Source organism: Theropithecus gelada, chromosome 20 (assembly GCF_003255815.1).
Source record: "Theropithecus gelada isolate Dixy chromosome 20, Tgel_1.0, whole genome shotgun sequence".
Lineage (NCBI taxonomy): Eukaryota > Metazoa > Chordata > Mammalia > Primates > Cercopithecidae > Theropithecus > Theropithecus gelada.
In genome coordinates, this window is record NC_037688.1 from 49,498,141 (window position 1) to 49,510,934 (window position 12,794).

Here is a 12,794-nt window from a genome sequence, read left to right on the forward strand (position 1 = left end):
ATGGATTGACTGATGGATGGATGGATGGATGGATGGATGGATGGATGGTTGAATGAATGAGTGAATGGATGGATGGATAGATAGATGGATGGTTGAATGAATGGATGGACGGTTGAATAAATGGATGGATGGATGGCTGAGTGGATGGATGGATGGGTGGATGACTGGATGAAAGGATGAAGTGATGGGCAGATTGGTGGATGGGTGAATGGATGGATGGATGGTTGAATAAATGAGTGGATGAATGGGTGAGTGGGTAGATGGAGGGATGGATGGATGGGTGGGTATGTGGATGAATGGGTAGATGAGTAGATAAATGGATGGTTGAATGGGTGAATAGGTAGGTGGATGGGTGGGTAGAGATGGATGGGTGGATAGGTGGATGGGTACATGAATGGATGGATGGGTGAATGGGTGAGTGGATAGATAAATGGGTAAGTGGATGAATGGACAGGTCAGTGGATAGATGGATGGTTGAATGAATGAGTGGATGAATGGGTGAGTGGATGGATGGATAGATGGATGGATGAATGGACAAATGGATGGATGGGTGGATGAGTGGATGGACAGATGAATTGATAGGTGAGCGGGCTGATGGGTGGGTGGATGGATGACTGGACAGATGAATGGGTAAGTGGGTAGGTGGGTAGGTAGATGGATGGATGAATGACTGGATGGATGGATTTATGAATGAGTGGGTGGGTAAGTAGATAAATTGATGGGTGAGTGGATAGATAGACTGATGGATGTGTGGGTGCTGGTTAGCTGACTTTGGACTCCAAAAGCAATAACCGAGGAGAATGGAGACTCCCAGGACTGGGTGAACCCCAACCTTCTCGGGCTCACATTTACTATCTTCCCACCTGGCAGAAGAAAACATTTCCTGACCATCTTCACAAAACCCCCCAAAATACTTATCACTGAAGGGTTGACTCTTCTTGCCAGGGAGTCAAGAGGGACTTTGCTATCCTGATTTCTCACAGGCAACAGGTGGTCACATGCAGAGACTACAGTCAACAGGCCTCAGGCAGAACAAACTGTGCACTGGCCATCCTTGAGACAACAGAGCCAGCCCTCCCATGAGGGCTTCCCTGACCCTGATCCCTCTGCCCAGCCCTGCCTGGCAACTCCCAGAGGCTGGCTTATCCATACCCCTTCTCTTGCAGGCTCTCCAGTAATAGTATTGGTGATGGAGGTTCCAAGGCCCTGGCCGAGGCCCTGAAGGTGAACCAGGGCCTGGAGAGCCTGGAGTGAGTCCACCTGACCCCTGCCAGGGTGACGAGTCCCCCTGCGTTCTCTTTCCAGTAGATGGTGGGCTGGCAGTCCTGAAATATGGCTGTCCCCCAGGGCCATTTCCCTGCCAACATCAACCCTGGGTACACACTGCCCTCAGTGCCCCCTGCCCCACTAGCTCCATTTCCCTAGACAGTGGGGGCTGGGGTGGAGTCTGGAGTGTTTGGAATGATGAGCTCCAGGTGTCCTTGAGAAGCCAGTATGGGTGACTAGAGAGGGAGTCAGCTGTAGCAGCTTTGGTGGGGGCAGGAGAGCTCAGCGCTGCACCTACACTTGGGGAGCCTGCTGCACCACTCCCTCTGGGGGCTGCAGACCCAACACACCCTGCTCTGAGGCTGTCTGGGGCCACCCACATCAAGGCAGGGTCTAAATTTGGGGGTTTGTTGCGCTAAACCCACCTGCCCTCCCCTGGCAGGGGCTAGGTGAGGGGATGGGCAAGGAAAGAGAGATGAGGAGAGGAGCAGTGTGGCTGCCACTGTCCCTGGAGCCCCCAACTCCCTGTTGAACCCAGTGCCTGCTGTCCCAGACTGGACAGGGCAGCTCCCTCTGGGTCCTGCGACAGCCACACCCAGGGTGCCTCCTTCTCTGTCCACAGTCTGCAGAGCAATTCCATCAGTGACGCAGGAGTGGCAGCACTGATGGGGGCCCTCTGCACCAACCAGACCCTCCTCAGCCTCAGGTAAGTCCCGGCCACCCTCTCCAAACATGGCGTTTCTTTGACCGGGCACCTGTCTGCAGGGACTTGGCACTGGGAAGCCTGTCTCAGGGATATCTATTGCTGGGGAAGCCTTCCTGGCAGCCTGGCCCTCTTCCTGATCTCTTGGGGTGCAGGGGACAGCTGCTGCCCGCAGTGGCCCATTCTGCTGCTCCCTTCCCAGATGCACGCTGAGCCACCTGTCCCCTCGCACCTCTGGGGCCCTGTCATCCTATCCTCTCCCTGTACTGTGGATGGTCCTAAAGCAGGGGCGCCTGGCTGGCCCAGCACTGGCTCGCTGGCATGGGTTCCTTCACACCTCAGCCCAGACTGTGCAGAACCCTAGGTCCCCTGCCTACAGTTTCTTGGGCTTCCAGAAGCCTAAACACCTGGGCTTGGCTCTGCCAGATGCCTCATCTGCCCGGTCAGAAGCTCAGGTCTTCCTTTTTTTTTCAGCCTTCGAGAAAACTCCATCAGTCCCGAGGGAGGCCAGGCCATCGCTCATGCCCTCTGCACCAATAGCACCCTGAAGAACCTGGAGTACGTGGTGGGGGCCTGTGACTCCACAGGCTGTTCATGCCATGACCACACCCACACTGAGCCTGGGCTGACGGGCACCCTCGCTGCATCACAGGGTTGGAGAAGGAGCTGACTGGGGAGGGTGCAGCCAGGCTACCTGGCATCGGGTGGCAAGTCCCCCACTCTCATAGTGTAAATTGCATGAGGGTGAGGCTGGTATGACACCATCTGCCTCACCTGGTGGGGATGGATGAGGATGTGATCATGCCATTGGGCAGCGTATCCCCAGGAAGCTCCCCCACGTCCTGGCTGTGTGACCTGGCATTGAGCCCTGGAATCCCTGGTGACCAAGGACCAGAGGCTTCACAGCCAGCCCCCCGCTCACTTGCTCCTGTTCCCTTTCTCCTAGCCTGACAGCCAACCTCCTCCACGACCAGGGTGCCCAGGCCATCGCAGTGGCAGTGAGAGAAAACCACACCCTCACCTCCCTTCAGTGAGTCTGCAGCTCTCCACCCTGCCCTGTCCCCCTTCTGCAGAGCTGCCGGGCTCCACCCAAACCAATGATGTACAGGCCAAGCCGGGTTTGGGGACACCCCTTGCAAAGGTCTCAGGGGCTGCCCAGGCTAGACTGCTGCCAGCAGACTGTGCCCCATCCTGTGCTCTCCTGACCCACAGACAGACATGTGTTAAGAGGTGGTCACAGGGTTGCAGGAATTCTCCTGCCACATCCTGCAGGGATTCCACCCCCTGCCATCAGAGCCTCCTTGGCTCTGCCCCAGGGCCACATAGTCACATAGTCACATGTGTCTGTGTCTGCCCAGCCTGCAGTGGAATTTCATCCAGGCCGGCGCTGCCCAGGCCCTGGGACAAGCACTACAGCTCAACAGGAGCCTCACCAGCTTAGAGTAAGTTGGCCTGCCCAGGGGCTGCAGGGCGGGGGCTGTCGGGGACAGGTGAACCTGCTGGTACCCACCAGGGAGAGGCTCAATCCAGTCACCCTTGGCACACAGCCTCCTCTTCCCTAAGGCCAGCGGGCACGTTTCAGTCCTTGTCTGCCTTTTAAATATATTGGCCGGGTGTGTTGGCTCACGTCTGTAATCCCAGCACTTTGAGAGGCTGAGGCATGTGGATCATCTGAGGTGTCGGGAGTTTAAGGCAAGCCTGGCCAACATGGGGAAACCCCATCTCTACTATAAATACAAAAATTAGCCGGGCGTGGTGGCACATGCCTGTAATCCCAGCTACTTGGGAGGCTGAGGCAGGAGAATTGCTTGAATTTAGGAGGCACAGGTTGCAGTGAGCGGAGATCACGTCACTGCACTGCAGCCTGGGCGGCAGAGCAAGACTCTGTCTCAAAAAATATATATACACACACATATATGTACACATATATATATACACACATATATACATATGACGGCTTTATTGAGATATAATCTTCACACCAGAAGATCTGCCCACTTAGTATACAGTTCACTGGTTTCTAGTGTATTAAGTGATGCAACCATCACAATCAATTTTACAACATTTCCATCACCCCAAAACGAACCCATCCCCATTAGCACTCACTACCCATTCTCCCTTTCCCCCAACCCTGGCAACCACTAATCTACTGTCTCCATGATCTTCCTACCCTGGACACTGCATATAAATGGAATTGTGCGACACATGGCCAAAAATGGAATCATACGACACATGGCCTTTTGCGGCTGGCGTCTTTCATTTGGTGTCAGATTTTCAAGGTTCATCCACATTGTAGCCTGTCTCAGTACATAGTTCCTTTGTAAGGCTGAATGATATCCATTGTATGAGTACACAGGTTTTATTTCTCCATTCATCAGCTGATGGACGTTGGGTTGTTCCTACTTGGCTGTTAGGAACGGCGCTGCTGTGGACCTTTGTGCACAGTTTCTGTGTGGACGTGAGCTTTCCTTCTCCTGGGTGGATATACCTGGGAGTGGAGTCGCTGGGGCGTGAGGGAACTCTAGGTTTAACCCTTGGAGCCTCATTGGTCTTTCTCCTTGACCATTTCTTCTCCTTCAGCTTCCAGGATGTCCCCTCTAGCTGGGCCTTGTCCTCTTTTCTTCTGTTTGGCTCTTCAGTGCAGGGCTCCTCAGGGATCTGTCCCATGTCATCTTCCCTTGCCTGGCATCTCTTTTCCTGGAGCTCTTGTTTCCCTGGGCTCCAGTGATCTTTAAAGTCCTAACGACTCCCATGTGCATGTCCCAGGCCTCTCACCTGAGCCCCAGACCGGCACGTCCACACTCCCTCTGCACCTCCCCTCAGGGTCTTGCTGGGGTGCGGGGTCCCTGCATTCTCTCTCCCAAAAACCTGCTTCTTGGTTCCCCATCTTGTGAATGGAACCAACTGTGCAAGCTAGAAACAAGGACTTCACTCTCACCTCCCACTTCCTTTTCTATAGTTTTTATTTTACTTTATTTTTGAGATGGAGTCTCTCTGTTACCCAGGCTGGAGTGCAGAGGCATGATCTCAGCTCACTGCAACCTCTGCCTCCCGGGTCCAAGCGATTCTCCTGCCTTAGCCTCCCGAGTAGCTGGGACTACAGGTGTCCAACACCACGCCTGGTGTTTTTTGTTTTTTGTTTTTTTTTAATAGAGATGGGGTTTCACTATGTTGGTCAGGCTGGTCTCGAACTCCTGACCTTTAAGTGATCCTTCCACCTTGGCCTCCCAAAGTGCTGGGATTACAGGCGTGAACCACCACATCCACATTATTTTTTCAAATAATATTTACAATTTTTTTTAAGAGATGGGGCCTCACTATGTTGCCCAGGCTGGTCTCGAACTCCTGGGCTCAAGCGATCCTCCCACCTTGGCCTCCCAAAGTCCTAGGATTACAGGTGTGAGCCTACTGTGCCTGCCCACCTCCTGCTTCCTATTCACTGTCAAGTCCTGTTGGGTCAGTCCCCTCTGTGTCCCTGCCACCCACTCAATTCCCTTTGCGTCCACTGCCCCCACCCAGGCCGTCGGCACCACTCACCTCCATCCCTGTGGCAGCCTCCACCTCAGTCCATCCTCTCACACTGCTGGCTAGAGACCTTTCCAAAGCAACTCTGTTCCATCTTGGGTGCCATCCTTGAATGGCTGCTCAGGGCCTGCAGAGTAAAGTACACACAGCCCCTCAGGGTGGCTTCTGGGGCCCCTAAAATCTGCTTCCTTTGTCCCTCCCTGGACTCATTTCTCACTTCCCCAGGAACTCAATTCGTTTGGGTTCCTTAGCTGAGCCAGGCACACTCCCCACTTTGGGTCTGGGTTTTGACTTGTTTCTTCTGGGGAGCCTTCTGCGGACACCCTGGGGCGGGAGACGCTGCTTGCTTTTCCCTGCAGCCTGCACTTGGCCTGTTGTACCTGCTCATTTAATCACGTCTTCCCACCTGAGCTTCGAAAAGGGGACTCAGGTCCACTGCCTTATACAAGCCCTAGCACATGAGACGCACGAAATGTTGTCTTTTTTATTTTATTTTAATTTTTTGAGACGGAGTCTAACTCTGTCGCCCAGGCTGGAGTGCAGTGACACGATCTCGGCTCACTGCAACCTCTGCCTCCTGGGTTCAAGTGATTCTCCTGCCTCAGCTTCCCCAGTAGCTGGGACTACAGATGCCCTCCACCACTCCCGGCTAATTTGTGTATTTTTAGTAGAGACGGGGTTCCACCATGTTGGCCAGGCTGATCTCGAACTCCTGACCTCAAGTGATCCACCCATATCAGCCTCCCAAAGTGCTGGGATTAAAGGCGGGAGCCACTGTGCCCGGCCACACTCAAATGTCTGTTAAAATAATGAACGCAAACAGCTCTTAGCCTTGAATGTATTAATGTGCACCTGAGTTAAACTCAGTCACTCATTGCACCAGGGCCTGCTAGTTCCCTCCAATTTAGAAGGGGAAAAAATGACACAAAACCCTAATAAGCAAGAATGGCCAAGGAGGTTGGGCATGGTGGCTCCTGCCTGTAATGCCAGCAATTTGGGATGCCATGGTGGGAAGACTGCTTGAGCCCAGGAGTTCAGGAGCAGCCTGGGCAACATAGTGAGACCCTATCTCCACAGAAGAATAAAAATATTAGCCAGGCATGGTGGCATGTGCCTGTAGTTCCAGTCTCTATTTAAGTATTTTAGTCTCCTCGGGAGGCTGAGGTGGGAGGATCGCTTGAGCCTGGGAGGTTGAGGCTGCAGTGAGCTGTGATCTCACCACTGCATTCCAGCCTGGGTGGCAGAGTGAGACCCTGTCTCAAGAGAAAACAAGACAAACAAGAATGGCTCAGGGATTGAGGCTTTCAGTTCATTTTCTGGTTGGCTGTGAAAAGCAACCCTTTTTGGGTCCCAAGCCCCTACTGACAAGTCACTCTATGTGTCCCATTTCCTGCTTGCCTCTGGCGGTTCAGACTCATGCAGGCCCCCAGACCCTTCTGTGTGCTTAGTATGAGGCAGCGGGCTGCAGGGCCTGTAGACGAAGGGCAGTTATCCCCAGGCAAACCCTGGAAGTCTATGTCTATGGTGTGTGTAGTTAGTTAAACCTGGCAGGTCCAAGCGTGGCAGGGCCTTGCTAGAATGCTCCGTGTGCCCCATGCACCCAAAGGGGTCACACTCTGTGTCCAGTTTACAGGAGAACGCTATCGGGGATGACGGAGCGTGTGCGGTGGCCCATGCGCTGAAGGTCAACACAGCCCTCACTGCTCTCTAGTAAGTCCTAGATGTGCGCAGCAGTCAGGAAACCGGCCCCTCCACCATCCTTTCATGTTTTTTTTTTTTTTTTTCTCGAGACAAGACTCTTGCCCTGCCGCCCAGGCTGGAGTATAGTGGCGCAATCTCAGCTAACTGTAACCTCCACCTCGTGGGTTCAAGTGATTCTCGAGCCTCAGCCTCCCAAGTAGTTGGGATTACAGGCGTGCGCCACCACACCCAGCCTAATTTTTGTATTATCAGTAGACAGGGTTTCACCATGTTGGCCGGGCTGGTCTTAAAATCCTGACTTCAGGTGATCTGCCCACCTCAGCCTCCCAAAGTGCTGGGATTACAGGTGTGCGCCAACACGCCTGACCTAGACGTTATTTTTGTTTACAAGTCAAAGAAGGTGTATTTGATTTTCCTAGTATTATTATAGGAAATATTACATTAGCAACTGGGGGCTCAAACACCTAGATAGTAGTAATGAGGAGGTGCAAGGAGCGTTCTCCCCGAGCCCTTCCAGGGATAGCCTCTATTTCTCGTATCCTTAGCATCCAGATTTCTGTCTTAGGCAACAGTGTAGACAGGAGATGGAGTGCCTAGACATAGCGCTGGCCAACCATTCTCAGTGCTGTTTCTCCACTTTCCACCCTGAATCAAGGGGTGGTGAAAGGGAATGGAGTGTGTGGAGGGAGGTGGGCCCAGCTGGCCCATATTGACAGCACCCTCCCCACCCCAGTCTCCAGGTGGCCTCCATTGGTGCTCCGGGTGCTCAGGTGCTAGGGGAAGCCTTGGCTGTGAACAGAACCTTGGAGATTCTTGAGTAAGTATTCCAGTCTCCAGCTATGGTCTTCAGCCCCCCAAAAAACAATGAATCCTTAATGAATAGATATAGGGACAAAGTTTACAGGTAACTCACAAATCATCCCAGTGATCTTCATTTCGGCACAAGTGTACCAGCTTCCCAGCCCCACTTCATGCCTTTTCCTGGGAGTCGCTATCATTTGCCCTCCTCTCCAGGTTGGCCTTGCCAGGCTGAACACGTCTAGAGGCCCGGTTTATGGGTCCCGGGGTGGCTGATCTTGTTCTCTGGGCAGATCCAAAGTCCTGGGATGAGGCTACAGCTCTGAGGCTCAGGCATGTCCTCAGAATTCCTGCCCTTGCTGGGGGCACTGCGGACCTGCCCGGATGGAGGGCTGCCTCTCTTATCTCAGCCTTGCTTTTCTGTTTGGAGTGGAAGAGGAGGAAGGCTCCAACAACCCACCTGGCTGGGCCAGCCATGCCCCTTCCTGTGTGCCCTGCTTCCCACAGCCAGCTCTGCCCTGCTGCCCTGGAGTGAGGAAGACAGAGCCCTGCTCTCCTGTGACTGCTGAAGTCCTTGTTTCCTCTACCAAGTAGCCCCAAGCCCACCTGCAGAGGTCAGGATCACCTCTCATCCTGTACCCATGCCTTAGGCTTCCTGTCTTTCCCCACAGCTTAAGAGGAAATGCCATCGGGGTGTCTGGAGCCAAAGCCCTGGCAAATGCTCTGAAGGTAAACTCAAGTCTCCGGAGACTCAAGTAAGTGGCTGGAGGGCCTTACCTGCATCCTGGAGCAGCAGAGTTCTCTGCTGTGTCCTCCTCGACGGGATAAAATGCTCCTGATTTCCTCTGTAGCTACTTCCTCCTGAATATAATCAGACTTATTATAGTCCACATTCCACTGCAGCTGGGTTTGTTCAGTCTGCTTAGCTTCAGTCAGAAGTCACTCGCATCTGCGTTTATGGTCTTACATCCTCCATCGCACTTGGGTGGGACAATCTGGCCACTTGTAGACACCTGTCTCCAGGGTCAACTCCCACCTGGCGTTGCCATGGCACTTGTCGATACATCTGCCTGGGTTACTGCCCCCAGACAATGCAGTGTTGCTTCCCCGGATGTTTCCTTCTGCCCTGATGGCTCACCGTGTGTCTCCATCTCTTCTCCACTTAGTCTTCAAGAGAATTCCCTGGGGATGGGCGGGGCGATATGCGTTGCCACGGCACTGTCTGGAAACCACAGGCTCCAGCATATCAAGTGAGTGCACCTGCCCTTCCTGCTTGCCCTTAGAACTGCTTCCAGGTCACGCATTGCCTTTTGCTCAGTTCTGAGAGCCAGCTGACCCCCAGACCCCTCAGCAGCCCTACAGGGAAACCTGGTCTAAGGGGGGCTACCCTGAGCCTTGTCCATGTAGCGAGGGGATCCTAGAAGCACAAAGGCTTTGCATGGGGTCCTGCATTTTCTATCTTATGACCTGCTCTATTAAAGAGAACCTGTAGGCTTCAAGCCCTGCCGTAATCGTTCTCTTCTAGCCTCCAAGGAAACCACATTGGGGACTCCGGGGCCAGGATGATCTCAGAGGCCATCAAGACAAATGCTCCCACGTGCACTGTTGAAATGTGAGCAAAAGGAGTTCCTGGTGGATGGAACAGGAGGATGGGCAGAGACTCAGCTGGAAGCTTTTGAACAGAAAGGCCAACTTCTGGGGACCTGCTGGGAGCTGGGAACGCTGCTCACTCAGCACGAGAGTGGGGCTCTGCACGGAGAAAGGAGAGGTGCTGCCGGAGGAGGTCGTGAGCTCCCTTCCTGGTGCAGGAGTGGTTCAGGCAGGGGGCGACGGGTACTCTGCTATGGCACAGAGGAGGGAGGGGGCCACCACCAAGGGACTAGGGGACAAAGGCCTGAAGCTCAGCAGTGTAGGAGGCTGGTTCCAGCTTATTTACACCCTGAGTACTTCATATGCCCCCTACCTTTAAAAATGTTTATTACTGCCCCGTTCCACTCACCTGGTTAAAAATCATCCCATGCTCTGAGATAAGCTGCCATCTCAAGCTCGTGAGGAGCATCCATGTGGCAGGGGCGACAGAGGAGACCCTTATTTTTTCAAGAAGAAAGTTTTAGGGTATCATCCTTACAGACATGAAAAAACTATAGGAAAATTGTGAAGATAAATGAGTTTTAATTCTAGCATTCTGGAAACAGAGACAATAGAGTTCTCCAAGGAATCTGCCTTTTTTTTTGTTTGTTTTTGAGATGGAGTCTTGCTCTTGTCACCCAGGCTGAAGTGCAGTGGTGCAATTCGGCTCCCTGCAACCTCTGCCTCCCAGGTTCATGTGATTCTCCTGCCTCAGCATCCCCAGCAGCTGGGATTACAGGCACCTGCCACCATGCCCAGCTAACTTCTGTATTTTTAATAGAGACGGGTTTTCACCATGTTGGCCAGGCTGGTCTCGAACTCCTGACTTCAGGTGATCAGCCTGGGCCTCCCAAAGTGCTGGGATTACAGGCGTGAGTCACTGCACCTGGCCCCATTTTTTATTTCTTACAAAATCAAAGACGTGGGTGATACCTGGCACATGTTATCTGGAGTCTGGCACACTGGTTATCAATAGCACATTCAATGTATTCAGTGATGTCATTCTTTTTTTTTTTGAGACAGAATCTGTCACCCAGGCTGGAGTACAGTGGCGTGATCTTGGCTCACTGCAGTCTCTACCTCTTGGGTTCCAGTGATTCTCCTGCCTCAGCCTCCCAAGTAGTTGGGTCTACAGGCACATACCACCACACCCAGCTAATTTTTATATTTTTAGTAGAGATGGGGTTTCACCATGTTGATCAGGCTAGTCTCAAACTCCTGACCTCAAGTGATCTGCCCGCCTCAGCCTCCCAAAGTGCTGGGATTACAGGTGTGAGCCACTACACTTCCTTATTAGGCTTCCAAAGCCACTGCTGTGGCCACAGCTTCCATGGAGACAGGCAAGCTGAGCCTCTATGTGGCACCAATTCCTGCAGCTGTTTGTGTTGGAGGGAAAAAAATCCAAATGGACATCACAGCTCTCATCAACTAAATAACCACAGAAAATATTTATTAAGACTATAAAGCAATGATCACTTCTGAATTTGAAAGGAATCGCTATTTGAAATGTTTCTTCAAAAGTGAGCATCTGGACAGGATGCTGACATGGATGCTAAGGCCACGGCTGAAGGCCTACTTGGGAAGATGATATCCTTGCAGTCTCAAAACAGCACCCCACAAAGGTGATATCCTAATTTACAAAGGGAAAAAGGTACCTTTAATCTGAAATCTGGCAAATGCAGCCTCAACAGAAGTGACAGAATTGAACATTGCCAATAATGGGACACGTGGACATCACGTGCCCCCAGTCTGATGCAGCACGGAGTCGTCTGATGTATTCTTGTCAAAAACTGTTTGCCTGATTCTAATCATTGAAGGAACAATTAGAAAAAAATCCAAATTGACAAATATTCTGCAGAATAAATGGCCTGAACTCATAAAAAACATCAATGTCACGAAAAATGCAAAACGTTGCAGATAGTGTGAAATGGAAGATTACAGAGATATAACTTAATGCAAGATCTTTGACTGGATCCTAGACTGGAGGAAAAAGTCTGTTACAAAGAACATTTGGATCACTTGTAGTAGCTGGGAAATAAAACAAAACAAAACATTATTTGTAAAAGGGGGGAAATCTGAACATGGGTCTTGCAGTATTTATGACGGTTTTTGCTGGGCATAGACTTCTAGATTGACAGCTGTTTTAGTACTTTTAAGGTGATGCTCTGTCTGCTGGTTTGCATTGTTTCTGTCTGAGTTAAGAGCTTAGCAGAACAGAGTTGCAGTGGCCAAACGCTGGAGAAAGCTGGGCCCTACAGAAACCTAACACTGAAGAAACCTCAGGAGCCAAAGTGGTGGAGAAAACAAACAGTCCTCCCTCTCTCCCTTTTCAAATAATGTTCATATATCTTCAAGCTGTCTGAAATGGTTAAAGAGTTCAGTCTGTCATCAGGGACACACCAGAGCCAGCTAGCCCACACAGACCCCATCAGAGCAAAACAGACAAGACAATTTAATTCACATCCACACAGAAAGGACTTCTAGGTAGGAGGTATACCCTTTAGCTCCCTTCCAATTAAAGGAGTCCTCAATTCTAGCACCTGAGAGTCCCCTGGGTCTAACAGCTGTGATATTTATGTAGTGTGCTGCTTACCTAAATGAATACAATTTCCTTCCAGACATGTGACACTGATATTAAAGTGCTAATGAGAGGGATCTGTTTCTTCTTGTCCAAGCTAAAAGAGAAACAGTCGTTCAGATTTCCCATCAGAAGTCAGAGCACTTTGTTCTTGATAACTACTACCAATAAAAATTGAGTATTTGAAAAATTCCTTTGTATTTTCCATCAATACACATTTTTTAAAGCATTTGAGGAAGTCTTCTAATTATATAGTAAAAAATTATCAGCAATGGCCTGCTAGTTTTTTATTGACCTAATCACAACCATCCTCCTTAGGTCCTGAGGTCTGCTCTACTGCTTGGCCAAAACCAAATGGTGCCAGGTCATAAAGCACTTGCACATGTGACTCCTGGATCCATTCTACAATGGGTCACCACTTTAGTAATGACCCACTACAATGGGTCGTACTTTAGTAAAAACGATAGAGTATAAACAGCTTGTTGTTGACAGAAACTTCCTTGCTCAAGCAAGGCAGTGCTATACATGGTGAGACTTTGCACAAAGTCAGTTAACTAACAGATGATCTAGAAGCAGGTGACACAATGAAATACC

At 51.2% G+C, this 12,794-nt stretch overlaps 1 protein-coding gene across 1 annotated transcript in view; it reads left to right on the plus strand.

Moving 5' to 3' along the window:
* NLRC3 (NLR family CARD domain containing 3) overlaps positions 1 to 12,390 on the plus strand; it is a 26,614-nt gene extending 14,224 nt beyond the window's left edge. The window contains exons 4-13 of the mRNA XM_025369739.1: positions 1,167 to 1,250; positions 1,889 to 1,972; positions 2,444 to 2,527; positions 2,916 to 2,999; positions 3,328 to 3,411; positions 7,121 to 7,204; positions 7,929 to 8,012; positions 8,665 to 8,748; positions 9,160 to 9,243; positions 9,519 to 12,390. Coding sequence (XP_025225524.1) covers positions 1,167 to 1,250; positions 1,889 to 1,972; positions 2,444 to 2,527; positions 2,916 to 2,999; positions 3,328 to 3,411; positions 7,121 to 7,204; positions 7,929 to 8,012; positions 8,665 to 8,748; positions 9,160 to 9,243; positions 9,519 to 9,609 — 847 coding nt within the window. The 3' untranslated portion in view covers positions 9,610 to 12,390. The remainder of the gene's footprint in view (positions 1 to 1,166; positions 1,251 to 1,888; positions 1,973 to 2,443; positions 2,528 to 2,915; positions 3,000 to 3,327; positions 3,412 to 7,120; positions 7,205 to 7,928; positions 8,013 to 8,664; positions 8,749 to 9,159; positions 9,244 to 9,518) is intronic.
* Positions 12,391 to 12,794: the final 404 nt, after the last annotated feature.